This window comes from Haliotis cracherodii, unplaced genomic scaffold (genome assembly GCF_022045235.1).
Source record: "Haliotis cracherodii isolate W230 unplaced genomic scaffold, xgHalCrac1.p SCAF_7, whole genome shotgun sequence".
Classification (NCBI taxonomy): domain Eukaryota; kingdom Metazoa; phylum Mollusca; class Gastropoda; order Lepetellida; family Haliotidae; genus Haliotis; species Haliotis cracherodii.
In genome coordinates, this window is record NW_027266330.1 from 47,554,165 (window position 1) to 47,569,590 (window position 15,426).

At 40.1% G+C, this 15,426-nt stretch overlaps 1 protein-coding gene across 1 annotated transcript; it reads right to left on the minus strand.

The window, feature by feature from the left end:
• Window positions 1-1,319: 1,319 nt before the first annotated feature.
• On the minus strand, window positions 1,320-10,393 carry LOC139448573 (sulfotransferase 1C2-like). Its single transcript, XM_071230142.1, has 6 exons — window positions 10,231-10,393; window positions 4,522-4,678; window positions 3,985-4,166; window positions 3,222-3,325; window positions 1,779-1,959; window positions 1,320-1,417 (listed from the first exon to the last, which is right to left on the minus strand). Exons 1-6 carry the CDS (start codon window positions 10,391-10,393, stop codon window positions 1,320-1,322), a joined length of 885 nt encoding a protein of 294 aa, XP_071086243.1.
• Between the last annotated feature and the right edge of the window lie 5,033 nt (window positions 10,394-15,426).

The window sequence follows — 15,426 nt, forward strand, 5'->3', positions numbered from 1 at the left end:
CTATTGCACGCAGCTCTACAAACTTGGAATTGTGTTACTAAAGTACGCAGCTCTACAATCTTGGAATGGTGTTACTGAGGTACGCAGCTCTACAATCTTGGCATGGTGAAACTGTGGTACGCAGCTCTACAATCTTGGCATGGTGTTACTAAAGTACGCAGCTCTACAATCTTAGAATGGTGTTACTAAGGTACTTAACTCTACAATCTTGGCATGGTGTTACTTAAGCAAGCCGTTTTACAATCTTGGAATGGTGTTACTGTGGTACGCAGCTCTACAATCTTGGAATGGTGTTACTGTGGTACGCAGCTCTACAATCTTGGAATGGTGTTACTGAGGTACGCAGCTCTACAATCTTGGAATGGTGTTACTGTGGTACGCAGCTCTACAATCTTGGAATGGTGTTACTGTGGTACGCAGCTCTACAATCTTGGAATGGTGTTGCTGTGGTACGCAGCTCTACAATCTTGGAATGGTGTTACTAAAGTACGCAGCTCTACAATCTTGGAATGGTGTTACTGTGGTATGCAGCTCTACAATCTTGGAATGGTGTTACTGTGGTATGCAGCTCTACAATCTTGGAATGGTGTTACTAAAGTACGCAGCTCTACAATTTTGGAATGGTGTTACTAAAGGACGCAGCTCTACAATCTTGGAATGGTGTTTCTATTGCACGCAGCTCTACAAACTTGGAATTGTGTTACTAAAGTACGCAGCTCTACAATCTTGGAATGGTGTTACTGAGGTACGCAGCTCTACAATCTTGGCATGGTGAAACTGTGGTACGCAGCTCTACAATCTTGGCATGGTGTTACTAAAGTACGCAGCTCTACAATCTTGGAATGGTGTTACTAAGGTACTTAACTCTACAATCTTGGCATGGTGTTACTTAAGCAAGCCGTTTTACAATCTTGGAATGGTGTTTCTATTTCACGCAGCTCTACAATTTTGGAATGGTGTTACTATAGAATGTAGCTCTACAATCTTGAAACGGTGTTACTAAAGTATGCAGCTCTACAATCTTGGAATTGTGTTACAAAGGTACGCAGCTCTACAATCTTGGAATGGTATTCCTAAGGTACGCACCTCTTCAATCTGGTGTTATGAAGGTACGCAACTCTACAATTTTGGCATTGTGCTATTAAGGTTCGCAACTCTACAATCTTGGCATTATATCGGAGATAACCTCTCACAGTAATGGTTGTAAAACACCAACACAGTCTCTGGCTAAATTGACTCTTCACGTTCACGTGACCACAAACAAAAACGTCTTTTTCAGAAAAGCTTCTTCGTAATGTGGAGGTCAAATAAACACATGTTCAGTATGGAAATGTCTGTTTAAATGTTTCTTCATACGCTTTGTCAAAAGATTCACTCTGTGCCACTGTGAACCAGTTCTTCCAGTCACCAGTCTCTCCTGGATATACAGAAGGATACCATACACATAGTGAAAAGAGATCCTTGAAAATAGGCTAAAGTTCTAGAAATGTTTAAAATACGAGAAATAGTAAGTGAACATTGTAAAAGAAAAGAGAAATTATAACACTTAAAGAAAATATACAAGAAAACGTTCAGAAAATCTGTTAGTGACCACTAATTGTTTTCGCCGTTTTTATGTTTTGGACCACTAATACAAATTTGATCATGCTCACTCTGTCTAGCCCATATTCATATTTGTCCAAACACAGCTGGAAAACGATTACGGCATAAAAGAACCCACTGAATATTATTCGAACTGTATCAATTATTAGGAGTTAATCGTCACATGTGAACAGTACCTTTCCTGAAGTATCCAGTCGATCCCTTGTTCCACCTGTTGTGGAAGGTTTGATCCTTCAAGTTTTCAGATGCATGTTTCAGTTTGTCAAACCTGCAGGCCTCTGCTATTTCTACATAAACCTTGTCCGCAAGCGGCCGTCCCAGGAACTGCGACAGCTTTCTTACCTCAGCCACATCGTCCTGTGTAGGATAATAAAATACATATATCTTTTCTAGATATCTGTACACATGTGTTTCTATAAATTTACAGGTCTTAAAATGGCGTTTAGAAGTCATGCACATACGAAGTTTTGGATGTCAAAAGAACACAAAAAGAAGGCAGGGGGTTAATTAGCAATGGTGATAATTAGCAATGAAAAAGTTACGACAAACTTCTATTTGTCGATTGCTTAATGTCATCAGTTCTAATTTAACTCCTGGCCTTTATTTGTCCATTGCTTATCACCAATCACCAATCAGCGCTAATTAATTATTGGATTCGCTTGTTAATGTTTCCACCTTTGCTATATTATTACCTTTTATCTTTTTACATGTACATATGCAAATATATATACTCTCTGTATCCTAGCATTCATTCACCCGATGAAGGAGTAAACATATACCCCGAAACGTTTTGTTCCTCATTATAAAGAAGATGGCATCTACAAATTCTATCTATTTCAATTTTACTGTCTTGACATCGTAAAACTAGGGTATATCATTGTTTTTCTTAATTGCTGTTTTACCCGCCTTCACAAATATTTCGTAAAACTAGGGTATATCATTGTTTTTCTTAATTGCTGTTTTACCCGCCTTCACAAATATTTCAGCGATATGACGGCGGCCTGTAAATAATACATTGGACTAGACAAACCAGTGATTGATATTATGCGTGACGTCCTGCGGCGCCAGGGTACAATGACACCGCCGGACCACCCGATCCATAGTGCCTTCTAGAGTGCTGGAGACCTATTCTAACCATGAATGTCCGTTGGGTTGTAGTGCGTGTCAAATCAGATACATTCCAGGTAGACAATGGCATACATTGTATCATTGTGTCAGTCGAAGATTATACGAGGTCGCATCCACGAAACCCATATACGTCATGACGATAAGTGATGAACCATAGTTCAAATGTATGGTCACGTCGTCAGTATTACGGTCATACTGTGACTAGAATATCTAACGTCTTAAAATGTAATATATAATACAATACGGTAATATAGCCACTTCTCACAGATTTACATAGGAAACTCGATATTAAACATGTTTTTAATTTTGTGATGACACAATATAAAATTCTGGCTATCTTTTACCAGCAAATAAAGTCATACCATCCGATACAAATTACGTTTCAGCATTACATTAAACATACTTTGTGTAATCTGGACATATTTGATCAGGACAGAATGGTGCAAAGATGAAGAAGAAAAAAGAAAACATACAGAAAAAAAACATCTGACCTTTTTCAGATCCTCAAACTGAACTTGACAGTAGGGCACAGCCGGGTGCAGTTCCGGGATCCTACTCCATGCCAAGACATGACCCAGAATGGAGTCAAACGTGACTGGAAATATCGAGGTTGTAGATCATCATCCACTTGTACATGGTCATTTGAGCAGAGGTATCACACACTTGAACAATACCGTTAAAAACATTCTTGTATCTTTGCAATATATTAGGATGAATGTTAGATTTGTCTATTGGTAAAATTAATAGCGACATGTTTTACTTTAGGAAAGTAGACAAGTGATTAGCTGTTGTGAAGATCATTGACCTTTTTTTCTTATCTTATCCTAAAAATGGAAACAAATCAGTTTTCAATGACCCCATTAATCCAGATATTAACACAGGGGATGTATGGATGTTGTTAGTTACATAATATATATATTGCTTATTTTATTGGTGAATGACAGTTGCTTTAACTTATACTTGTGCCATCTGTTAGTAAATTCTCGAACGTTATTGATGTGTCGACCATTTATTGTATATTGTGTTTGTTTGCCGCGTACTGCCGATCTCAACAATCCTACAAGTATATGACAGCAGCCTATAAACAGTCAAGTCTCACAAATCAGTAAGGTGACACACTATTACCGAAGTCATCAAGCCTGACCACCTGATCCACTAAGTCGTCTCTTGCCACAAGCTGAGGTTACAGGCACCAGTTCTAATCCGGAATCAGCCCGGAATCAAACATTCCTACCTGGACCAGATTAGACTCACCAGTTCCCAAGATGTTGGCATTGACATATTGATCCCACGTGCCTGTGAACGCTGCAGGTTTAGACTTGTTGATCCAGTTTTGGTTTGTCTGCTGTACATAAAAAGACACAATGGCGTCTTTTGGGTTACGGTCTATGTGGATGACGTGACATTTCCGCTCCCACACCTCCTCTGGCATCTGTCTGGTGTTAGAATGAAGTGAGAGAAGATTCAATGTAATATTAGCAGTATATCAATCAGATGTAATCAAGTGCGTGTGGGTGGCTTTAGGGCTTTATCCTCTCCAGTATCAAATCAAACAAACTCTAAACAAAGGTTCACACAGGGTTGATATAATTCTGTATGTTAAACTCATTTGGATACCTCAGCTCCCTGGACGCAGGACCTGTGATGGATGTTATGAGTAACGATTTACTCCATGACATACTATCAACCAGGTCACCGAGGTCCATTGTAATGTTGCTGAGGCTAACTTCCTGGCTACTATGTGGTTGTGTTGTGTTGTGTTGGTGTTTGCTGACTGTCGATATTCCTTACCTAGGTAGGAGATGCGTAAAGAAGACTCTCGGAGATGGAATCTCGTCCAGCTGTGCCTCACTCCTGTATTCAAGGAATGCATGGTTCTGCCAGTGTTTAGCATACTCAGCATTGCCTGCCACAATCATGTTGACAATCTCCCACACCCAGTGTGTACCTAGTGAACCAATACATAGCATATACCTGACACACACTGAACAGACACTACAGGGACAGTGAACACGTTGTATGTGTACAGTGTGTACCCAGTGAACCAATACATAGGATATACCTCATACACATTGAACAGACACTACAGGGACAGTGAACACGCTGTATGTGTACACTGTGAACCTAGTGAACCAATAGATAGGATATACCTCATACACATTGAACAGACACTACAGGGACAGTGAACCCGTTGCATGTGTACACTGTGAACCTAGTGAACCAATAGATAGGATATACCTCAAACACATTGAACAGACACTTCAGGGACAGTGAATATGTATGTGTACAGTGTGTACCTAGTGAACCAATAGATAGGATATACCTGATACACATTGAACAGACACTACAGGGACAGTGAACACGTTGTATGTGTACCTTGTGAACCAAGACACAGGATATACCTGACACACATTGAACAGACACTTCAGGGACAGTGGACACGTTGTATACATAAAGTGTGTACCTTGTGAACCAATACATAGGATATACCTCAAACACATTGAACAGACACTACAGGGACAGTGGACACGTTGTATGTGTACCTAGTGAACCAAGACACAGGATATACCTGACACACATTGAACAGACACTACAGGGACAGTGAACACGTTGCATGTGTACACTGTGAACCTAGTGAACCAATAGATAGGATATACCTGAAACACATTGAACAGACACTTCAGGGACAGTGAATATGTATGTGTACAGTGTGTACCTAGTGAACCAATAGATAGGATATACCTGATACACATTGAACAGACACTACAGGGACAGTGAACACGTTGTATGTGTACCTTGTGAACCAAGACACAGGATATACCTGACACACATTGAACAGACACTTCAGGGACAGTGGACACGTTGTATACATAAAGTGTGTACCTTGTGAACCAATACATAGGATATACCTGAAACACATTGAACAGACACTACAGGGACAGTGGACACGTTGTATGTGTACCTAGTGAACCAAAACACAGGATACACCTGACACACATTGAACAGACACTTCAGGGACAGTGGACATGTATGTGTACAGTGTGTACCTAGTGAACCAATACACAGGATATACCTGACACACATTGAACAGACACTTCAGGGACAGTGAACACGTTGTATGTGTACAGTGTGTACCTAGTGAACCAATACATAGGATATACCTGAAACACATTGAACAGACACTACAGGGACAGTGGACACGTTGTATACATAAAGTGTGTACCTTGTGAACCAATACATAGGATATACCTGAAACACATTGAACAGACACTTCAGGGACAGTGGACACGTTGTATGTGTACAGTGTGTACCCAGTGAACCAATACATAGGATACACCTGACACACATTGAACAGACACTTCAGGGACAGTGGACACGTTGTATGTGTACAGTGTGTACCTAGTGAACCAATACATAGGATACATCTGACACACATTGAACAGACACTTCAGGGACAGTGGACACGTTGTATACATAAAGTGTGTACCTTGTGAACCAATACATAGGATATACCTGACACACATTGAACAGACACTACAGGGACAGTGAACACGTTGTATGTGTACAATGTGTACCTAGTGAACCAATACATAGGATATACCTGACACACATTGAACAGACACTACAGGGGCAGTGAACATGTATGTGTACAGTGTGTACCTAGTGAACCAATACATAGGATATACCTGACACACATTGAACAGACACTACAGGGACAGTGAACACGTTGTATGTGTACAGTGTGTACCTAGTGAACCAATACATAGGATATACCTGACACACATTGAACAGACACTACAGGGACCGTGAACACGTTGTATGTGTACAGTGTGTACCTAGTGAACCAATACATAGGATATACCTGACACACATTGAACAGACACTACAGGGACAGTGAACACGTTGTATGTGTACAGTGTGTACCTAGTGAACCAATACATAGGATATATCTGACACACATTGAACAGACACTACAGGGACAGTGAACACGTCGTATGTGTACAGTGTGTACCCAGTGAACCAAAACATAGGATATACCTGACACACATTGAACAGACACTACAGGGACAGTGAACACGTTGTATGTGTACCTAGTGAACCAATACACAGGATATACCTGACACACATTGAACAGACACTACAGGGACAGTGAACACGTTGTATGTGTACCTAGTGAACCAATACACAGGATATACCTGACACACATTGAACAGACACTACAGGGACAGTGAACACGTTGTATGTGTACCTAGTGAACCAATACACAGGATATACCTGACACACATTGAACAGACACTACAGGGACAGTGAACACGTTGTATGTGTACCTAGTGAACCAATACACAGGATATACCTGACACACATTGAACAGACACTTCAGGGACAGTGAACACGTTGTATGTGTAAAGTGTGTACCTTGTGAACCAATACATAGGATACACCTGACACACATTGAACAGACACTTCAGGGACAGTGAACACGTTGTATGTGTACAGTGTGTACCTAGTGAACCAAGACATAGGATATACCTGACACACATTGAACAGACACTACAGGGACTGTGAACACGTTGTATGTGTACAGTGTGTATCTAGTGAACCAATACATAGGATATACCTGACACACATTGAACAGACACTACAGGGACAGTGAACATGTATGTGTACAGTGTGTACCTAGTGAACCAATACATAGGATATACCTGATACACATTGAACAGACACTACAGGGACAGTGAACACGTTGTATACATAAAGTGTGTACCTAGTGAACCAAGACACAGGATATACCTGATACACATTGAACAGACACTACAGGGACAGTGAACACGTTGTATACATACAGTGTGTACCTAGTGAACCAATACATAGGATATACCTGACACACATTGAACAGACACTTCAGGGACAGTGAACACGTTGTATGTGTACAGTGTGTACCTAGTGAACCAATACATAGGATATACCTGACACACATTGAACAGACACTACAGGGACAGTGAACACGTTGTATGTGTACAGTGTGTACCTAGTGAACCAATACATAGGATATACCTGACACACATTGAACAGACACTACAGGGACAGTGAACATGTATGTGTACAGTGTGTACCTAGTGAACCAATACATAGGATATACCTGATACACATTGAACAGACACTACAGGGACAGTGAACACGTTGTATGTGTACAGTGTGTACCTAGTGAACCAATACATAGGATATACCTGACACACATTGAACAGACACTACAGGGACCGTGAACACGTTGTATGTGTACAGTGTGTACCTAGTGAACCAATACATAGGATACACCTGACACACATTGAACAGACACTTCAGGGACAGTGGACACGTTGTATACATAAAGTGTGTACCTTGTGAACCAATACATAGGATACACCTGACACACATTGAACAGACACTACAGGGACTGTGAACACGTTGTATGTGTACAGTGTCAACCTAGTGAACCAATACATAGGATATACCTGAAACACATTGAACAGACACTTCAGGGACAGTGGACACGTTGTATACATAAAGTGTGTACCTTGTGAACCAATACATAGGATATACCTGAAACACATTGAACAGACACTACAGGGACAGTGAACACGTTGTATACATAAAGTGTGTACCTTGTGAACCAATACATAGGATATACCTGAAACACATTGAACAGACACTACAGGGACAGTGAACACGTTGTATACATAAAGTGTGTACCTTGTGAACCAATACATAGGATATACCTGAAACACAATGAACAGACGCTACAGGGACAGTGAACACGTTGTATGTGTACCTTGTGAACCAATACACAGGATATACCTGACACACATTGAACAGACACTACAGGGACAGTGAACACGTTGTATGTGTACCTAGTGAACCAAGACACAGGATATACCTGAAACACATTGAACAGTCACTACAGGGACTGTGAACACGTTGTATGTGTACAGTGTGTACCTAGTGAACCAATACATAGGATATACCTGAAACACATTGAACAGACGCTACAGGGACAGTGGACACGTTGTATACATAAAGTGTGTACCTAGTGAACCAATACATAGGATATACCTGAAACACATTGAACAGACACTACAGGGACAGTGAACACGTTGTATGTGTACCTTGTGAACCAATACACAGGATATACCTGACACACATTGAACAGACACTTCAGGGACAGTGGACACGTTGTATACATAAAGTGTGTACCTTGTGAACCAATACATAGGATATACCTCAAACACATTGAACAGACGCTACAGGGACAGTGAACACGTTGTATGTGTACCTTGTGAACCAATACACAGGATATTCCTGACACACATTGAACAGACACTACAGGGACAGTGAACACGTTGTATGTGTACCTAGTGAACCAAGACACAGGATATACCTGAAACACATTGAACAGACGCTACAGGGACAGTGAACACGTTGTATGTGTACCTAGTGAACCAATACATAGGATATACCTGAAACACATTGAACAGACGCTACAGGGACAGTGGACACGTTGTATACATAAAGTGTGTACCTAGTGAACCAATACATAGGATATACCTGAAACACATTGAACAGACACTACAGGGACAGTGAACACGTTGTATGTGTACCTTGTGAACCAATACACAGGATATACCTGACACACATTGAACAGACACTTCAGGGACAGTGGACACGTTGTATACATAAAGTGTGTACCTTGTGAACCAATACATAGGATATACCTGAAACACATTGAACAGACACTACAGGGGCTGTGAACACGTTGTATGTGTACCTAGTGAACCAATAGATAGGATATACCTTATACACATTGAACAGTCACTACAGGGACTGTGAACCCGTTGTATGTGTACAGTGTGTACCTAGTGAACCAATACATAGGATACACCTGACACACATTGAACAGACACTACAGGGGCTGTGAACACGTTGTATGTGTACCTAGTGAACCAATAGATAGGATATACCTTATACACATTGAACAGTCACTACAGGGACTGTGAACCCGTTGTATGTGTACAGTGTGTACCTAGTGAACCAATACATAGGATATACCTGAAACACATTGAACAGACACTACAGGGGCTGTGAACACGTTGTATGTGTACCTAGTGAACCAATAGATAGGATATACCTTATACACATTGAACAGTCACTACAGGGACTGTGAACACGTTGTATGTGTACAGCGTCTACCTAGTGAACCAATACATAGGATATACCTCAAACACATTGAACAGACACTACAGGGACAGTGAACACGTTGTATACATACAGTGTGTACCTAGTGACACAATAGATAGGATATACCTTATATACATTGAACAGACACTTCAGATAAAGTGTCGTTTATGTACTGTGTGTACCCTGTGAACAGATTCATGGGATATACCTCACATACGTTGAACAGACACGACAGGAACAACGAATGCAGTTCTAAGAACTATGACAATAAAAATTAAATGTAAGTACCTGTTTTAGGGTAGGAGGTTATGAATATATCGTCCTCACGTAAGCGACGAGTCTTCATAGTGAGAAGATGAGGGAGGCTTAGTGTCGTGGTGATCCGTTCCTCATACGTAACAAGCGGCATGTCAAAGCCACATTTCATGGCTTCCTCAGCCCTGCTGGCCATGTTAGAACACGGTCGTCACTGTACTGTTGAAGGTAACCTTTGGTCATATATATGTACGGACAGTGTCAGGCAGGTACACTCTAATCACAAATGAGAATAAAGAAGCCTTCACGCTGACTGTCACGTTGACCTGGCCTCACCTGGAGGGTTTGCCAGTGAGACTGCTAAGTCATTGTGGGAAGGGCCACTGGGTACAGATCTCTGGCAAAACACTCCTCCAAAACAAACGACCATCCATGGAAGGTTGAATTGAAAAATATTTTGGAATCTTTCACAAACACCTGGTCACAATTCGATAAATTCAAATGCACCGGATATAGTCGGAATCGAACAATGGACTCTGCTTTTGGGAGAGATTTTTTATGATTTTGATAATGATGTATTTCGCTTATATATACTTAACATATTTCAAGGTTACTACCATTACCAGAATAACACGGGGGCTTAGGTGGTACAATCATCTAATGCCTGAATTCACTGTGCAGAGTTGCGTCGCGTGGGAACAACAGAAACGTGGTTTCGAATCCCGGTTCTTGTTTGTTGGTTCGCCAGCACCTTGCCTCTGGTCATGGGTTTCAACAATGTAGTAAACGTCTGAGACCTGCATCGCTTTGGGCTTTCCTCCCACTTTAAACTGACATGACGTGATGAAACTAAAATTTGAACCCAACTCACACACTCCATCACCCCAGAATGTCTCATTAAGCTGCTCGAGGAACTAGTTGTTTTAAACCATTGTTGCTAGAGCTATTATTTGTACTAAGGCATTGTAGCTTGGTATATTATTTTATCTTGGCCATTGTTGTTTGAGTTGCAGTTTGTTCTTAACCATTGTAGGTCGAGGTGTTTCCTCTGGACCATTTGTGCTCGGGTTATTATTAGTTGCCATTCGTTGACTGACCTGTCTTTCTTGGAGTTCACAAAGTCTTCCGGTGTTTGTAAACAAGATACCAAGATAAAGGTATTCTTTTATAAGCTGGAGAACATTATTTCACATAAGAGTGTATGTCCTTTTTGGCGAACGTTATCTACATTTACTTGGTGTTTCGACTTATAACAGTATTCATCAAATATAGTTGAACATTTTCTTAGATAATCTGGAATTCCTGACACCAGCATATAATTTTATCAGAAAGTTTATATACAAACCAAAGAATTTGATAATATAGTATGGTATAAGTGTATAATTCTTTATTCTTAAACGTATGGTGCTATTCTCATACATTTTGCGGAAGCTATCACTGCCTGAAGCTTTGTTTAGTGAGGATGCCACACAATGTTGTCAAGCGAGGAACATTACCGCTTGCATGGCGGGATCTAAACTGAGTGCTCATTGATCGGAGCACGAGCTGGTAGCAGGAACCAGACCGTGTCTCAATTCGGTGGTTAAAATATCAACTACATTGCAAAACCAGCAATATGACAGCCATATAAATGTGGCGTGCAAATACTCAGGTCTGGACATTGTACCTTGCATCCTGGGTGCGAGGGTTTCAAGCTCGGTGACTGTCAAACTGTCAACTCCAGTCACAGAACATACTTTACCAGTAAATTCAACAGATGTGAATACGGACAAGGAAATTCCACCATACTATAACGTATGCTCAGCGTCATCGTACGTTTATAAAAGCAGAGAAGACAGGATACTGGTACCTGGAAACACTCTCCATCTGCAAACACTTCTGTATATGCATCCATATCTTGTTGCTATCTTACCTAGATATGTACATCTAACTTTGGAAACCCGTGCCTGATGTCGAGGGATTACTTCCAAATATGGGGAGCATGTCAATGAACCAGTGATGGTTGATTTGAATTCAGAAGAATGGGGATGCATCAAATAAGAGGGCGAATCACAAAAAACTGAATGACTATACTGCCGCTCCAGACTATTGAGTATTATCAGGTGCCCCATGCTTGCCGCAAGAGGCGACTGTGCTTGTTGTAAGAAGCGACTAACGGGATCGGGTGGTCAGACTCGCTGACTTGGTTGATGCATGTCATAGTATTCCAATTGCGGTCGGGTAGCCTTGTGGTCAAAGCGTTCGCTCGTCACGTCGCCATGATATTGCTGGAATATTGCTAAAAGCGGCGTAAAACAATACTCACACTCACTCCAATTGCATGGATGTTAATCATGATATCAATCACTGGATTACTGTTCCAGACTCGATTATTTACAGACCGCCGTCATATTGCTGGAACATTGCTGAGTGGGTCGTTAAACAACAAACAAACAAACAAACAAACAAACAAACAAACAAAAAGGTAATTTATTATAACAATATTTCGTGATTGTAGCGCCGAGGACTATAGGTACTTTGCAGGGGACCTGAGCATGGATTCTTCGGCAGTTGTATTCAATTGATATATAAACAATCCGTGGACAAACGTCTACGACCTGTGTCACAGCTGGCGTTCCTCCCACATTAAGTTGACGACACAGCACAGCATCACTCACAGATCCCAACGTTATCAGTCAGTGCTTGTTTTATTTGGCAAATGTATTTTCCATATCAAACTGAACATAGGGACCACGTGTGACTAGACTCGACACATCAAGAGTTGCGCCTCTTAGCGGGAAGGATCTCATGGTCAAGGGTTCGAATCCAGGCTATTCTTCCTGCTCTGTCAACATCAAATCCGTCCTCATTGGTTGTAAACAACATCAAAAATGCTTTTAATTGAGATGATTTGTTTGTGTTATTTCCAAATCCACATTACATTAAATGTCTACATTTTTCTTTTATATAAATAATTTCATTGGTGGAGCCATCAAGTTCATGGTAAAGTCGCAGCTGTTGTATTTAATCGTTGCTGGTAGTAATTACATTCTGTATCATACAGACTATTCATAAACGCGTAGAACAATGATAATTAACATACTTTTTTCAAACCTGTAGGCGTAATTATTAGATTATAATACAAACATGCGCAGAAACTAGATCTACAGACACACAGCACTCGGCAGTACCAAACAGAAAGATCATAATGTTAAGAACACTGCACAAGCTAGTGCATAATATTTATTTCCAGTCTGGACTAAGTATGTATCTGGCCACTTTCGAGGTAAGAAATTCAAAATATATCAGTACATTGTATATGTTATGAGGGAGTAATTCAGTGTTGTTTTATGTCTTAACCAGCATTGTTCCAGCTGCAAAGCGTCGGCCTGTTAATAATAAACATTGTGTCAGCCAGATCAGTTGTTTACAGCGCGCTCGGGGCTCAATGACGCCAAATCATTTCTTGTAAGCCCCGAACAGCCTTCGCCTTTGTCGGCAACATTCACGTATCCATTGTCATGTCCTGAAATATATGTCCCGTGTTTCAGTGCTGTATTAGAGATGAGCACGACTGCTGATAGTGTAATTATAAGCCACTTGAAGCCATCCGGAGTCACCTGATCAACTGATCGTTAATTCTAGGTAGCTTTGTTGACATTTTGACAACCGGCATTTACATTGTTGCCATTGATGTTTGAATACCGCATATTCAAATATGAAATATATTTTAATTGTATACATGCACGTATTTCCGTAAAGCGACAAGGCGAGGCAGTACGCGAAATGTGAAGGTCTTATGCAACGTGAGGTTGGCCAAAAAATATCGTGAATACTACACATCAAAATACCATGTTTTAAATAAACGGGATGGAAATCCCGAAATCCTTTTTGGTATTTGTAAGGATTGGAGCATGGTGTATAAAAAGATTGAATTGGTGAATTGTGGCTGTTTGCTGCTAATTACTACCATGATCACATCACAGTTTTGATCGTATAAGATAGATAGCATTATGGTATTTTTCTATTTTGGATATTAGAAACGTATATTTGTAGAAACAAAAGAGCCTATATATAGTTCAAATACATATTCAAGGGTATTTAAACTGCTTTTGTATCTGACAAATTAAAAACAATGAATTCATAATACTTTTCTATCTCAATAATGTCGGTTGTATTAACAGTGTTGCAAACGTCAAATGATTTACATGTTACTGACCTACAGTATCTACATCCAGTTTGCCTTGACAAGGATCAGATGATTGTAACAGATGAAGCTAATTTGAATTGGATCTGACCCAGCAATGTAACGGTCCATATTCTATACTTATGTTTCATATTCCCACAGAAACAAAGCAATAATGTGTTTTTTATACATATATACATCAATAGACATCTGCACTGCAAAATGTAATACCTTAATTTGATATGTTTGTATAAGTGTGCGTGTATTGCTGAGCACATGTATGACTTTTGAGTATTCATTTTATATCAGTTATATGTAAAAAAGTAAAAAAAAAAAATTATAAATAAACGTATCATGATTTGGCAAGTCATGATTATGAAAAGCTCCCGAAATTAAGACATTAAGGATTGTTCTGGGCTCTGGGCTCTGGAGAGGGAAGAAAAATAAGCCTGTTAGACGACGCCTCCTTGCCAGTTGAGCAAACAATGAAATAGTGTTCCTGCTGTTTATGATAATAAAGTGTGATGATATTTACAAAGATGTTAACTTTAAATGAATTACGTTTGACTGTCCGCATTACGTGTGCCATAAACATTCTCGAATGAGTGACAGAAACAAATTAATCTTCATTTTGAATTTCACATGACTGAGCCCTTCATGAATCTGTAATCTAAAACAGTGATAATTTCATTTTTAAAAATTTAAAACAGATACACTGCACAAACTTAATTCCTAAGGATCCTTTTTAAATATGTAATATAATTTATGCATTTATAATCTGATACACTTCATGCCTGCAGAGCTATCATAACTTCGATGTAGTGCAACTTAACACTGGAAGTATACTAGCCACATAAAGAAACTGTGCACGGAGAAAATATAGATATAAGGGCACACCGTCCATATATGAAATATAGGTTTGAACACAGCAATTATTGGCGACATTCAAACACTCATGCACGTGCCAGGCGATATGACGTCATTGATGGGGGCCTATGGACGTGCAATGTGTTACTGCACGTGCATCCTGTGCAGCTGTACACAGCATGTGCAACTCAAAATTC

What these genes read in the sequence shown, in the direction of transcription:
- LOC139448573 (XM_071230142.1), bottom strand. Translation starts at nt 10,393, where the DNA reads ATGGCCAGCAGGGCTGAGGAAGCCATGAAATGTGGCTTTGACATGCCG. An exon ending in TGCCAACATCTTGGGAACTG is followed by an intron (nt 3,326 to 3,984) that starts GTGAGTCTAATC and finishes CGATATTTCCAG; the next exon opens with TCACGTTTGACTCCATTCTG. An exon ending in AGTTTGAGGATCTGAAAAAG is followed by an intron (nt 1,960 to 3,221) that starts GTCAGATGTTTT and finishes TATCCTACACAG; the next exon opens with GACGATGTGGCTGAGGTAAG.